We start from the raw sequence: 15727 nt of genomic DNA, 5'->3' as shown, positions 1-15727 counted from the left end.
CTTTTCTCCTGTTTTTTGTTTCATATTTAGGTCTATGATCTACTTTGAGTTTTGGGAAGGGTGTGAGGTCTGTGTCTGGATTCAGGGTTTTTGCACGAGAACGTCCAGTTGTCCCAGCATGATTTGTTGAAAAGACTGTCCTCGCTCCGCTGCACTGCCTGTGCTCCTAGGTCAATGATCAGTTGACTGTATTTCTATGGGCCGCTTCTAGACTCTCTATTCTGCTCCACTGATCTATCTGTCTATTCTGTTACCAATATCATACCATCTTGATTACTAGAGCTTTATAGTAAGTCTTGTCAGGTAATGACTTTGAACTTTATTCTTCTTCAATATTGTGTTGGCTCTTCTGAATCTTTTACCTCTCCATATAAACTTTAAAATCAGTTTGTCCATGTCCAAAAAATAACTTGCTGGGATTTTGATTGGGATTGCATTGAATCTATAGATCAAGCAGTGAATTTTTTAAAAATTATATTCTTCAGTTCTATAATTTCTATTTGATTCTTTTTTATAATTTTCAGTTCTCTATTGAGATTCCTTATTTTCCCTCATTAAGCTTACACTTTTCTCTAATGCCTTGAACATGTTTACAACTATTTTAAGCTCCTTGTCTGCTAATTCCAACATTAATGTCATTTATGGGTCTGTTTCTATTAAATTATTTTTCTTCTGGTTATGAGTGACACTTTTCTGCTTCTTTGCACGTCTACTGCTATTTTATTTTATGCTGGACATTATGGATGCCACATTGCTGGATGTCCGAACTTTGCTGTCTTCCTTAATGGGGTGTTGAGTTTTGCTGACAGGGAGATAACTGACTTGTGGACGAGCTTGATCCTTCTGAGGCTGGTTTTAAAGCTTTGTTAGGGTGTGTCTGGAGTAGCCTTTAATTGAAGGCTGGATTGGCCCTACCCTTAAGGCTTGGGCTTTCTGAGAGCTCTACTCAATGCTTAGCGTACTCAAAAGACATCTCTATATTCTGGCTGGTTATAACGGAAGCACATCTCAGTTCTCTGCATGCAATGGCAGTTCTTTAGCTCACAGTTCTCCAGCAGTTGTTCTCTGCCTGGCCTTATGGAGTGTCTTCCTATGCACGTATGGGTAGGGGACACCTATGCATATTACTGGAGCTCCTTTTCTGTGCAGCTCCATTTTCTCTGAAACCCTGCCCTGCAAATTTCAGCTGTCTCAGTAGCCCCGAATTCCAATTTGTTTCCTCATCTTAGCAAATGTTCTGTTTGGCCTCCCCTTCCCTGCATCAGGGTCTAGAAAATGCCTCCAAATTGGCAGATAATGAGGCACATTGCATTTGTTTTCTTTATATTAGGGATCATATTCCTACACTGCCTGTTGTCCAATATTTGAAACAATTATTTCATATGTTGTATCCAGTTTTATAATTGTTTGGTGGGAGGGCTAATTCAGTATCAGTTACTCTGCACAAGCAGAAGCAGAAATCCCTCTATCATTTTTTAACTGTGTGATCTTGGGCAAGTCACTTAACTTCTTTTAGCCTCAATTTTTTCATGTCAAACTTAGGCTAATAAAGCCTACTTCAAAATATTGTTGTTAAGATGAAAAGAAATTATCTGAATTCCTGTTAGCATCTGGAGCATGTATAGAAGCTCCATAAATGATTGTTGTTTGTTACTGTGGTTACGTTTCAGTGCGTTAAAATCTGTATTGGGCAGATGCCATGGGAAAAGACTAACAGGAGATCAACAGTCAGGTGGAGAATCATACCTGAAGCCACAAGTTCTCACCATCCCACACCCCAACAATTCAGCAGCAATGGCATAGTGTGTGGCCTTTGGGTTGTCCCAACCAGCTACTGACAGGCCTGGCTAAAGGATGGTGTTCTTGGAGCCATTGTCCATAACCAGAAATGAAAGTGAGAGCAGCAAGTACAATAGAGCAGTGGGACATAGTGAAAAGAAGACACAGGCTTTGGAGTCCGCCAGGCCTGGGTTTCAATCCCAGATGTGTTACTTGACCTTAAGTAAGCCACATAATCTCACCTATAAAATAGGGGATAATATATACCTTGCAAGGTGGTTCTGAAAATAAGACATACTATATGTAAAGTCTCTGGTATATAGCTGACATGTAATAACTAACTGCTATTATTAGCTTTGTCATCCGATTATATCATTTCCTTGCTTATTAACTTTCCTTGGTTTCTTATTTCCCTTAAGAAAACAATCCAAACTTCTTAATATGGCTTGGAAGACCCATGACCTGACCTCCTTTTATCTCTTCGGCCTTGAATCCTGCCACTCTGAGCTTCTTTGACTTTTGCTTCAGCCACATTGAACTACTTTCCTGACCTCTCCTCTCCAGGCCCTGACACTCCCTTTATCTCTGTATGGAACATTATTCCTATCCTCGACTTGGCTTACCAATTTAGACATCACTTTATTCATGCATTCTTCAGTTCGTTCACTCATCAGATCCTTATGGAGGACCCAGCATGTAGCAGGTACTGGGATACAGCAGTGAACAGGCATATACCATCCCTGTCCTCATCGGAATTTACCCTGTAGCCTTACCATATCCGCTAAGTCTGGACTTGGGGCCTCTGCTATATACTTTCATGGTACCCTGTACTTCTCCTCTCATAGCTTTTCTCTTACTACCTACAGTACAGTTATTACCCATAGTTAACCGTGACCAGATTGTAAGCTCTGTGGGGGCATGAACCATGTTGTCCTAATCTTCATTTTATTTCCACTGCCTAGCACATTAAATATTTGTTGAACTAACAGCAAATTACTGAAAACTCAGCTTGGCTCTGCAATATACTCAGAGCATCTACTCTGTGTAAGGCACTGTAGAAGATAAAGATACAGGCCCATCACACCAGCCCAAGTGAGGGTAACAACCACCAAGATCTCTGACTCTTGGGCCCATGTCCCCACTTGCTGAGCTAACAAGCCCATGTGCTGATACTCTCTCAATTCTGCTGGCAGCAAACTGTCAGTACTTTTAAGGCCCCCAATCCACGGAGTTCTATCAGCTTTACAGATCCTGCTTATGTCTCCAAGAGCCACAGCAGCAGCTGCACAAGCAAGAGCACCTCCCTGTCAGTGAATGACCAGACCCCATGTGAGGCACCTTTTGGCTTCTCCCAGGCCTCAGGCAGTTTCCTGCCTCCCCTGGGCACTATCTCTGTAGTTTCATCTTCTTTCCTCAATTAAAACTGTCAAAGCAGGGTTGTTATTTCCTGTCTCCAAATGAGCAAAATAAGTATGACTGGAAACTCAGCTTTATTCAGTTTTGCTTAAGGAAAATTAGATCGGTCTCTGTTAGGAAGCAGTGAGAAAGTCATTCTCATGTACTGATGATGAGCATCAAAATCAGTACAGCCTTAGGGAGGGCAATCTGCGTCAAGAGTTTATTAACAATTTTTTCTTTGATGCAGTAATTCTAGTCCTAGGAATCTATCTTAAGGATAATTTAAAACACATCAAGGAGCTGGCCCCGTGTCTGAATGGTTAAGTTCACATGCTCCACTTCGGCAGCCTAGAGTTTGCTGGTTTGGATCCTAGGCATGGACCTACACACTGCTCATCAGGCCATGCTGTGGCGGCATCTCACTTAGAAGAACTAGAATGACTTGCAACTAGGATATACAACTGTACAACAATATGTACTGGGGCTTTGGGGAGAGAAAAAAAAAAAGAGGAGATTGGCAACAGAGTTTAGCTCAGGGCCAATCTTCCCCCCCGCCCCCCCCAACCCACAACACATCAAAATTTGGTTGTATTTAGGCAAAATGCAAGCATAACGCTCAATAGAAATTTGTCTCTATTGGACTTGCTTAAAAGTTGCTTAAAAGACATTCAGTTTTCAGATGAGAGTTACTATTACAAGGTATTTAGGTCCAAAATTTAGCAATTTGGAGGATATGAGAGAGAAAAAAAGCTCTCAACTCTGTAATGTGGTAAAGTGTCGAGAGGAGCGAACTAAAACTTCAGAATCAAGCTCCCCAGCTGACCTACCGCCCTGCGTGGCAGTCTTGGTGAGTCACCTACCCTCCTTGGGCCTGCTCCCTCCTCTAGAAAATGGGGTACTATCTGCCCTCTCTACTTTGGACAGGCATGTAAGGAGGGGGTCCAGCTTTCCCTTTTGTCTTTACTAGTGAGCTCTCTGTAATGACAGGAATGGTCTTCACTGGCTTCCCTTGGCCTTTAGAATGACAAAATCCTTACCACAGCCACAAGCTTCCCAACAGTCTGGCCCAGCCTACCTCTCTAGCCTCATCTTGGGCACAACCTCCCTGTTGGTCACTGTGTTCCAGCCACACCTCCCTCCAGGGCCTTCACACATGCTCTTCCCTCTGCCTGAAATTCTGTACCCCCTTTGCCTGACAAACCCCTACTTATCTGTAAGTCTGAGCTTAAATGTCACTTTCACTAGGATATCTTCCCAAATGACCCCCAACATGGTCAGGTCCCCCTATTGTATCCTCTAACAGTGCCCCCTGCAGATCCTTTGTAAGGCTTCTCACACTGGTCCTTAAATACCTGTGTACGCCATTATTTATTTGGCTGCCTCTCCCCTCCAGAACTCCCTGAGGGCAGGTTCTGTTTCTGACTTGTTCATGACTGTCTTTTCAGGGCTTGGCAGAGTGCCCAGCACAGAGACACAAGGTAATTTGTTAAATGAATGAATTCTTATAATCTGAGATCGTCAGGGATAGAGATCTAATACTTTCATTTTACAGCTGACAAACTAAGGCCCAGAGAAGATAAATAACTTTTCCAGGATCCCATGGCCAGTGAGCGGAAAAGGCAGTTTCAGAATTCATTCATTCATTCGATAAATGTTTTCTAAGAGCCTACTACGTTCCAGGCACTGTCCCAGGTCCTGGAGATAGACCGATGGCCAAGACAGCCCCTGACCTCCTAGAACTCACATCGTGGGGAGGAGATGGCCAACAGGCAGATAACCAAATAGCACTTATCTCTAGCTCACATCTTACATATCTATGAAGAAAGAGGTGCTCTGAAGACAAAATCATATAACCAGTGAAGTCTCAAAGCCATGTTTTTTGCTTCAAAGTGCAGGGCTCTTTCCACTACACCACGCTGCCTGCCCTGAGTAAACAAACAAAACCATAATTTATGAGGCTCCCTCAGCTGCCTCTGTGTGTGCTTAGTGGGGTGAAACCCTCATGCTGTCCATGAAAAAGGGCCAACATCATCAGAAGCAGCAGCTGACTGGCTTGCCTGCTAAAGCAGGTGTCATAGCATTAGCCAGCCTGGCCTCTACTGCCTTGAAACTTCACATCTGGCGCCCAAAGAGCGAGGGAGTGTGTTTAAATAAGACAGCTATTGACCAAGTGGACTGAGGAGGGTTGGAGTTGGCTGGTCTCTGGGAATGATGCAAACCACAAGGGGACAGTACTCAGGAGGTGAACAGGGAAAACAGATGGGCTCAAACTGCAGGCGTGACTATTGCCTGCGCACCCCATACATCATTAGGGGAGGCAGGGGGAGGCCTCTTCGCTGCTGGAGATATGTTTATTTTTTCACTTATAAAGGCACCCTCTGATGTCTGTACTTGGGGAAATAGAACATACACTCAGACCACTGGCTTTCCTCTAAACTGTTTCAAGTAGAAATGTGGTTGAAACAAGAGTATAGAATGCACGCAGAGTGACACGGCAGCCCCCTGAACGGTAAGGGTGCTGGCGGATCAAAATCAAAGGGGAGTCGTGGATTGTACAGGTGAGCAGAATCACAAGGATGCCCCCAGAAACACTGGGTCCACGAGCACTCCCTCCTCACTTGTCATAACATCAGTTTTGATAGCCCAATGTGTTGTCTGTAACATAAAGTGGACACTCGAATAAAGGATGGTTGGAAAAAAAATAAATGAAGGATGACAACTCATTCTTCTCACATAGGTAAGATTAAAGCCCAAAGCACTGTTTGAAAATATTAATAGTCACAGTTTACTGACCAACCACTGTGAACTGGGCACTTTATATGTATTACCTCTAGTCCTTGAGGTAGATATTACCTTCACCTTACAGATGAGGAAACTGAGGCTCAGAGAAGTTAAGTGACTTTCTGGTAGTCACACTGGTAGGAAACGGGCACTGAGTTCCAGTCTGTCCGACTCTAAAGTCCAAGTACTTTCTACAAAACCAAGATGTGACAAGCACTTGCCTGATAGCAAAAAGCAACTGTCGCTAGCTGCTCTGCTGCTTCTAACATTTTACGGGCTGGGAAGCCACATAACTCACACTGTGAGCTACGCACGATTCTAAGAAAGGGGAGGGCGAGCTTCAGGGTAGCTGTTCCCTCATTTTAGGGGTGAGCTTTGGGGTTCACAGCAAAAAACTTACTGCTAGAGTAGAAGCATATCACTGTACAGTCCCAAGTATAACGGCTGTTCAGTGACTGCCTGATGTGCACCTTAATTATGATATGCAAGAAGGCTTGCTGCACTCCCTGCCCCCGGAAAAGAACTCACGTCAAGAATGGGTGACGACAGGACACTCAGTCTGCCCCTCAAATCCCAGCTTTCCATGTGCTAGTGGGGCAGCCTCTCTGCCACTCAATTTCCTAATTCACGAAATTGGGCTGATATCTACACCTCACAGAATTGTTAGGATTAAATGACATAAAGTATACCGAAGCACCTGGCATGGAATAGGTGCACAATAAATATGACTTAGGAGGAATTTAGTTGTCCAGTCTGGGACTATGGGTCATTCTGGCCCAAAGAATTCCGGGGAGATGCGGTCAGTTCCAGGTCTAAATCAGACTGTGTGTTTGTGCGTCAGAGAATGGCCTACATGTATCCTTAGTGGAACCGTGGAACCAATCCCATCTCCATGGTTTAACTCGGCCCATGGCTCAGACAAGAGCCAGAGGATTTCCAAGCATGAGATGACCCAGCAAAAGGCAAATCATTCCACATTTGAAGTCACTCCCAATTCTCTCCTGTCCTGAGTTTCCAAGGGGATCAAAGGAGTCATTTGCCTAAAACTGAACTGAATCCAGCTGCATATTACCTTCCCCTGCTTGCTCTATCTCAAGATGCAGGTGCAATCTGGCTCTTACGTATGGCCTACTTCATACCGGTAATTTTCTCTTCTGGCGATTTTTTGAATGTACAAATTTGACATGTTAAAAATTCTTCAATGGCTTCCTATTGCCTGTAGAGTGATCTCAACTACTTAGCAAAGACCTCTGTGATCTGTCCCTTGCCTACTTACTTGGCCTCATAACCCACCATCACCCCTTCTCACCAAACCACTTAGAACTCTCTAAACACCCCATGCTTTCTCTTGTACCTGTGCCTCCTATCTTGCATATGTGTTCCTCCTGCCCGAGATGCCCTTCACTTTCCCATTTGGCAAACTCCTATTCTCAAGACCTCAGATAAGCACTTCCTCTTCTGTGAATCCTTAACCTCTAAGGCAGTCACAGTCACAGACAACCATTCCCTAGGCCCACACCGACTTGTGGGCACGTATCCCCTTTACGGAGAGGAGAAACGACATGGTACAGCGGAAAGAATACAGGCTTCAAGTCAGAAAGCCTAGAGTTCAAATTCTGGCCCTCCCTCTAGGCCAGCCAGACACCAACTAGAAGAGAAAGCCTCCGTCTCTAGCCTAATGTATAGTGCACTGGTGTGGTTTCCCATATGTAAAGATAGATGCAGGGGATTGTAGCCAAAAGATTCGGTGACCTGAATCACTGGCAAGATCATCCCCATCTGGGACTGACAATTTTAAAGGTATAATTCACGCTGCTCCTTTTGTTCTAACCTCCATGTTACACTCATCTGACAGGGAGTCAGCTTCCTATACAGGTTTGCTAATTGCAACCATTCAAGTATTCTAGTTCCTCCAATTTTTCATTATAAATTTGTTATTAAAAAAACACATCTCTTGGGGCCAGCCTGGTGGCTCAGCAGTTAAGTGCCCACATTCTGCTTCGGTGGCCCAGGGTTCGCTGGTTCGGATCCCAGGTACGGACATGGCACTGCTTGGCAAGCCATGCTGTGGTAGGCATCCCAGATATAAAGTAGAGGAAGATGGGCACAGATGTTAGCTCAGGGCCAGTTTTCCTCAGCAAAAAGAGGAGGATTGGCAGTAGTTAGCTCAGGGCTAATCCTCCTCAAAAAAATAAAAATAAAAATAACACACCTCACCTTTGTCACTTATTGGGCAAATCATTTAAACTCTCTTACCCTCCTTATCTTCATATATAAATGAAAAGTGTTGTAAGGATTACAGAAAATATATTTAGATACCAAGCATAAATTTTGGCATGTGACAAGCACTCATAAATATATTATTATTATAGCACATTATAATTATTTGTCTATGTCTCACCCTCCACTAGGTAGTAAATTCCTCAGGGGCAAGAAATTCATCTTTGTATCCCCAGCATCTAGCACAACAGTGCTGGGCACAAAGGAAACTTTTAACAAAAGTCTGAAATGCAAACATGCACGTGTCTTGCCAAGAAAGGCAGAGAATCTGTCATGTGCTTCTCTTATATCTTTCACAGCAGCCACTATGGTTGTTGAGCAAATCAGCAAGCATTCATTCAGGGTACACTTAGGAGTCGACAAACACATCCTTCTTCTTAGGGGTTGCTTCCAGTGGAAAAGTCACGTGATGTGAAGTCTGAAGACCCAGGTTCTAGCCTGGTTCACTCCCTTACTGTGAGATATTGGGCATACCAGCTAAATAACCTGGGCTTGTTTTCTGCAAAATAGGGGAGAGAAAAACCTTGTGGGTTATCACAAGGATGAAATAAGATAAAGTAAAGCACCGCATAAATAAAGGTAGAATATAACTAAGAGGGACAAGGGGAACACTCACAGCAGGCTTTACGGTTTGCAGGAAAATGGTTCTGCTTCCTGTACATCCCATTCCAGGATAGAATAAAAAAGCACAATATCATGATTATGCTATGTTTATGTAACCTTCACACATCTTTTAGGAAAAACTGGTTTTGATAATCAAAATGCAAAACACTGCCTTGGCTAACCCAGTGCAATCAGTGGGCAACCAGTGCTCTGGGGCCACTTTTCTACCTATGAACCTGCAGCGTGGTGCAAATAGGGCAAAAAATGCCAACTTTCCTCTTGATTTTCTCATGAAGGTTACGTCAAAAGCAAGGCCAAAAATTGGACAGTCTTTTTCAAGGAAAAACAGCGTTCTTGATAGAAACTGGGGCCAATTAAATGGATTGCTTAGGGAACTATGCTCTATTTAGAAGAGTTTCCTAGTGATCTAAAATTAATCAGAAAACTTAATTTTAGTCTAGCCTCTCTTTAAACTCTTCTTAACATTTATTAGTCTACTTATGTAACTGTAAGTTAGTAAGTATGGTATACTGAACATAAGTGAATCTTTGTTTATAGATTCAGACCACTTGGCTGGGATGCTGTAGAGAAGACTCAAGCAGCAGATGAGTGGTTGAGTTAGATAAACATTAAGATCGCCTTCAAACCTGACAAGCTAGGATCTGAAAAACTAGTTGTACTTTCACTTATAAAAACGAACATCAATCATCATTGCGCTGTATGGAAGTGTGAACTAATATGTAGCCAAGAGCAGTATAGCATCATGGTTAAGACTGCAGGCACTGGAGCAAATTGTCAAAATTTATATCCTGGCTCTGTCACTTGCTAACTCCGTGACCTTGAACAAGTTACTTAACTTCTCTGCCTCAGTTTCCTCATGTGAAAAATGGGAATAAAAGTATCTATCTCATAGGGTTGCTATGAGGATTAAGAATTAATACACCTCACATACTTGGAACAGTGCCTGGCACATAGTAAGTGCTCAAAAAATGTGGGTTATTTTGCTTTGTGTTAGTTTAATATACGTCAGAATACTAAGGGCTGCCCATGTAGTATTTCATGAAAGCCTTAAAACAATCATTTAAGGTAGGTGGAAGCTCACTGTAAAGATGCAGAAACTGAAGTTCTCAGAGGATGAGTACCTTACCTAAGGTCAGTGCCTTAGGTAGGGTCTGACTCCGTCCCAAGCCTGGTTTGTTTCCATCACAGCACCCTACTTCCCCAGTACACCAAAACTGTTGAGTGTGTACAAAACTGAGCTGAATTTATGCTGATCCAATATATATCCTATAAGCTGCCTTTTGGAATAACTGTTGGTCCCTGCTTGCTATGTTGTCAATATTCTTAAGGTAGGACAGAAATAAATCCATTGAGGGTTCACTTAATCACGGTTTACTTACATCACGATTGTGTAAATGGTGAGTGACGTTCAAACAGCTAAATAAAACCCGCTAAAATGGTCAACCTTCCTCAGCCTGTTTCTTGTTTTAAATCCTTTTTTGTTCTTTGCACAGGACTATAACATTTTGTCCATTATGATTATCCCAGTTCTTTTCTGAATTAAGTCACTTGTCTACCACTCATCTAAACATTGTCTCAACTGCTCTGCAATGCTATTCAGTGTGTACGTCCTGCCACTCTAAAGTGGTAACCTCTGAGCTCTTGCAATCTCTGAAGTATCTCATCCAGGACTAAACATAACTAGCATTCAACAACTGCTTGACGCTTTGGATTTGAATGATCCAAAGCAGATATTAAACGTGGTTTTTCCATTCTTCAAAAGCAGTCCAGTAAAAGACATGAAATAAGAACTTTAAGAAAACCTAAAAGACCAAAAGACAGCAGTTAAAGAAGGACTAGCCATGAAGAACTTTGAGTATTAAAAATAAGAGGGGGAGAAGCCTCAAGAAACAAGGAATCTGGCAAAAGCAAATGAGAAAAAAGAGGGGGAGAGGCGTAGAGGAGTCAGACAACATTCAAAGTCTGAAATGAAAGGGGAATTCTAGAGTTAAGGTGGGTTTGGATCAGAAGCGTTACCAAGTTTCTCTAGCTAAAGAGCCTGGGTGGCAATCTGTGGGTGGCCCACACTTAAGAACACAAAAAAACTGGACACAGATACAAGTGGTGAGAAGTGTCATGCAGCAGGGAGTGGCAAGAGTCAATCCTACATGCAGTCATTTGGGTACAATGTGCCCTTCAGAAAGGGCATGGTGACAGCATGGACTAATTTACAGAGCCGCCAGGGCAATAACTCAGAAAGCAATACTGCCTTCTCACAACGAGGCAGCCCCAGAATGTTTCATGGTGGTAAAAAGCTGCATTACAGCATACTAAGATCCCGGAACCAATGAAAGGAGACAAGTTTACCAAAACGAGTCTTGACACAGAGTACGTTTTTGGCAAATACATTATTATGCACTCATTCTACTCAGGTCCTGGAGAAACTATTTCATTTCCTTATATGGCCCTTCTCTTCAGCTCTCTCCTGTGTAATAACTAACGTCTTCTTAGAGAAACAAAGATAGAAAAGGAATAGAACCGTTCCACTCATCCCCCCCACCCTTAGTCTTTTTCAGGGAGATGAGTAGAGGCTCATATCATTGAGGGTGTCGGAGAAGAACTACCAGCTTTTGAAATCACTTTTTAAAAACTGAAATAATTTCTGCTGGAGAAATCTAATGTTGATGGGGGAGTACAGGGGAAACGCTGCAATTGTCTATGCTGGCTGCCAGAATTAAGCAGCCTTATTTTAACCATGACATTTTTCTTTAATCCCATTAGAATTTTCACTTTAATACTACCAGAACTAAGATACAATGTGCATGTACGGGTAGAAACACCAACTATTTGGTACATAAAATCAAGGAAAATGCCAGATGTCACTCTTAAATGAGACCCGACTTCCAATGTTACGCCTCTGCTTAAAATCCTTCACTTGGCCCTCACAGTCTTCAAATAAAATCCAAACTCCTTAGCAGGACCCCAACTTCATTTCTCAATATACTGCCCTCCCTATTCCAAAATTCTACAGTCCATTTCCTCCCCAAAACTATGCTCCTCTGCCTGGAAAGTCCTTCCCATTCCTCCTTGCTTGGTAAAAATCCTACTCATCCTTCAAAAAACTGCTTGGCTTCCCCTCTCCTCCAGGAAGACTTCCTTGACACCCACTCTCATATTGTAACGATGGGCCCTCCAGGACCAGTTCAACTGACCCCATCTTATCAACAGAATAATTAAGAGTGGTTTTTCAGGAACTAAGACATCTTGTCCAGTTCAGGCCAGGAGAACCCACCAACCCATCAAATGAGCCTATGAAAATGCTTGACAAGTGACCTTTTGACATCAAGGAGCTAAAAACTCCACTCAGATCACAGTAATGCCGCCATTTTGTAAACATGCATCCTATGAAGAAGCAAGAAACTTGACTATGCTTGCGCAGATCATTAATTACCTCACTCTTCCTTACCTTCAATCATCAATCTCCACACTTCAGACTACCCTGCCCTTCATCCCACAAATTGTACCCCAAGCCCTGGACCGGGGAGGCAGATCTGAGCGCATATATGCCCCTGTTTCCTTGCAGATCAATCTCACAAAATAAAGCTACATTTCTTGTCCAAAAAGCTGATGCCATAATAACTGGCTTTTTTTACGTGCATCTGGTAGGAGAACCCCATTTGTGCGGTAACACTATGAGCTCTCAGAGGACCCTGTGCTTATTTGCCACTGTACTCACCGTATGACGCTATAATTTCATTTTACTGGCTTGTCTCTTCCACTAGATCCGGAGGACAAGTGCCAAATTCTAGGATTCTATTATATCTTTGAGTGCCCAGGTCAGAGGCCTGACACATAGTACGTACACAATAAATGTTTTAGTGAATAGTAAATATAGCCATCTACAAATCTCCCTTTCTTTCAATAGGAAAATACTCTCTCTAAAGCCTTTCATAGAAGAGGACAACTATTTTCCCCCGTTGACCACATTTACAGTCAGAATGATGACTGTGAGAGAGGATAACATTTGGGTCACATCCTTGATAACATTTCAGGAAGTTGGTAGCTGACTGCATCATTAAGACATCAGGAAGGAAGCCACCATTTGGAGAGCACCTATGTGCTGTCAAAGTGTACCGAAATTATGCTATATCTATTACTTCAGTCTTGACAACCCACAGTAACTCGTTTTAGCTCTATTTTGAAAAAGAACTTGAGGTTTAGAAATTTGCCCAAGGTCACACAGCTAACAAGCGATGAAGCCAAACTAATATAATGTGCAAGATCAGGACTAGATTTCCTTCTAAAGGAACTAAAAAATGAGGTTGGCTGAAACTAAGATTTCCCACAAGGCTGAAAAAATGATGAAGGCAGCAAATAACTTGTCCATCTCAGACTATGGGTATGCACTTTTAACAATATAAACTGAAAACCAGCCTTGTTCCTGTTGAGAGTTTAAATAATTGCCCACACTGCTGCCATCCTGTCAAATGACAGACTCATCAGACATTTAGTTTGAAGCACTGTATTAAAACAGCTTCTCAAATTTATTTAACTCATGTGGATAACATGGTAGAGTTTTGTATAAAAAGAAAAAAAAGCCACCACTTACTACTTCCTAAGCCTTGCAGACAGCTCAGAATTTAGGCAGCATATTGGGCATACTAACCACAGGATTTGCATTATCCTTTCAAAGATGGAACTCCACCGGCACCAGAGATTTCCAATTCAAAATTCAGTTTTATTAGAGATCCCAGCATAATAATTTTTTTAAAAAGACTGGATTGTTGCTTTTTTCTTTAATTTTGTAGTCCTAAAGGCAATGACAAAAATAACCATTTAAAAGGGATTCCTCTCCAGAAATTTTTTTGTAAAGGTTTAAGTCCACGCTTTCCATTCTTCTCTTCAGCCTTTTACATTTTAAAAAGAAAGGGGTTTGGAATATGTCAACCTTTACTCAGCTTGCTACAAAAAGCCTCTGCCTTCTCTGCCTAGACGTAACGCCAGGACTCATCTCCCAAACCTCTGGTCTTAATCAAGTCCGTGGGGTGCCTGGCTGGAGAGCCCTGGGTGACGCTTGCTAAAGAAGTTCCTCTTAATCCAAGGCCAGTCACAATCTTAACCTTAAACAGTAGACGGCTGACTGCATCACTTACGACATACACCAGGCTAAGGCGGAAGGAGCAAGTCAGACATCCCTCGTCTGTTAGTCATGAGTCACGCCAGCATCCGAGCCTGTGTTCCTCTCCCCAGAGCTCACTGTGCAAGATCACCACCACACCACCTCGATCCACTGAGTTCATTGTCCGGCCATAACGGAACTCACTTAAAAGTTATCACTGGAATAGATGATTTTCCATAAGTAACAAATGAAAATGTTTTATTTGCGTTTAGATTACCAACAACTCAGTCTCTGCATCTCTTCTTGGACAGTCTGTACTTCTAGGCAAATGAGAGAGTTAAAAATACAGAGGAGGAACATCTGTATGTAAAGGTGTGCTTTATCTCTTCCTATTACCTTCCTGGAAAATTGTTGTTTCTGAACGTTCCGGTTCCTTGAGAAGCAGAAATTTTACTTAACTGTGGTACACTGGATATAGGAAGGGATTTCTTTTTAGCCTTCATTTCACTGTATGAGTTTCACTCTCTAGATACTGAGAGTGGGAAAGGGAGACAAGGAAGGAGACAAAATCATGAAGAGCAGTATAAAGCATGCCCTGTGTCAGCAACACGACAAGTCCTCTAATATCATCAATGCTGACTCTAAATAATTTCTGGTGGAGATGAATACATCATTACATTTCTATTTGTGCTCTGCCTGAGGCTTTTCCCTAACCACTAATTGTGAATGAAGGTCTAGTGAGAGAGCTTTTGTGAAAGGGGTAGAACACTGTAGCCTGGTGTCAGTGTACTTCATAATGGAGGAAAAGAGGATTACAGGGAGATTTTTGTTTCAGCCTTTAGTCCAACCAAGATTTAAAAGACTTACGGAAAATGGCTTCACACAGAAGTGTGGTAGCGGGGAAGAGATGATAGGGAGAGTGGCAAACACATCCAGTAAAATTCAGGGATAAAAGAATACCCACACAAGTCCACAGAATACAAAGGAACAAGGAGGAAGACTTCCTGAGCCATAACAGATCAGGGCATAGGGCCGGTAGGGTGCAGTGGATTAGCCACTAAACGGCTTCAGTGATAACTCTGAAACCTGTTCCAATTTATTTTTGGAGTAAATTCTTCTCCTGGACAGGTCAAAGATTGTGCTTAAAAAATGTCATTAGAAGTTAACAGCTTTTTAAATATTCTTTTGCCTCTTGCTTCCAGGTGATTTCCTTTTGGTTAAAACCAGAAGCAGTATAAACCTTACAGGATGGAAGAACGGTCTTTTGACACAGGCAAGGTGAGGCACTGGATGAACTTACACAGTAAGTGAGAGTCCGTATGTCTTGGTCTTCTCCCTTGACCACTCCACGTCTCTGACCCAACAGAGACAGCAAGTCACTTCTTCTGGAAGAAGCCAGTAATGGATGCTTGTCTGTTGGCCTTGCCAAGAGCAGCAGTCCCTTTCTTAGCGCCCTTTCGTTCCTCCTTGGGTTCTTTTTTCACAGTTGTGGCTGGGGGTCTGTGTACAGAGGATGTCTTCATCTTAAGCTCCTCTTCACTATCTGTGCAGGATTCACTCTCATAGACTTTTTCAGTCACTGGTAGAATATGGGAAAATGGAATATGAGTGGATTGAGTCATTCAGAACACTACTCTATCAAGAAATTGACATGCCTTACTCACCCCTCAGACCCTCTGATCAAGGGAGGTGTGCTCACCTACCACCTAAGCTTTCTCCCACTGGGAGATCTGATCCACCTTCAGATAGGAAGTATGCATCTTGAGT

The 15727-nt window shown here is 42.6% G+C and overlaps 1 protein-coding gene across 2 annotated transcripts in view; it reads right to left on the bottom strand.

The window, feature by feature from the left end:
- Positions 1-14201: 14201 nt before the first annotated feature.
- Positions 14202-15727, bottom strand: part of POLD3 (DNA polymerase delta 3, accessory subunit) — a 41686-nt gene continuing 40160 nt past the window's right edge. For both annotated transcript variants that reach the window (XM_046685561.1, XM_046685562.1), the window contains exon 12: positions 14202-15539. In XM_046685561.1, coding sequence (XP_046541517.1) covers positions 15337-15539 — 203 coding nt within the window. In that variant the 3' untranslated portion in view covers positions 14202-15336. The remainder of the gene's footprint in view (positions 15540-15727) is intronic.

The sequence above is a fragment of the Equus quagga genome, chromosome 14 (assembly GCF_021613505.1).
Source record: "Equus quagga isolate Etosha38 chromosome 14, UCLA_HA_Equagga_1.0, whole genome shotgun sequence".
Taxonomy (NCBI): domain Eukaryota; kingdom Metazoa; phylum Chordata; class Mammalia; order Perissodactyla; family Equidae; genus Equus; species Equus quagga.
Note: the sequence above shows the minus strand (reverse complement) of the source record. Positions and strands in the feature narration are given on the sequence as shown.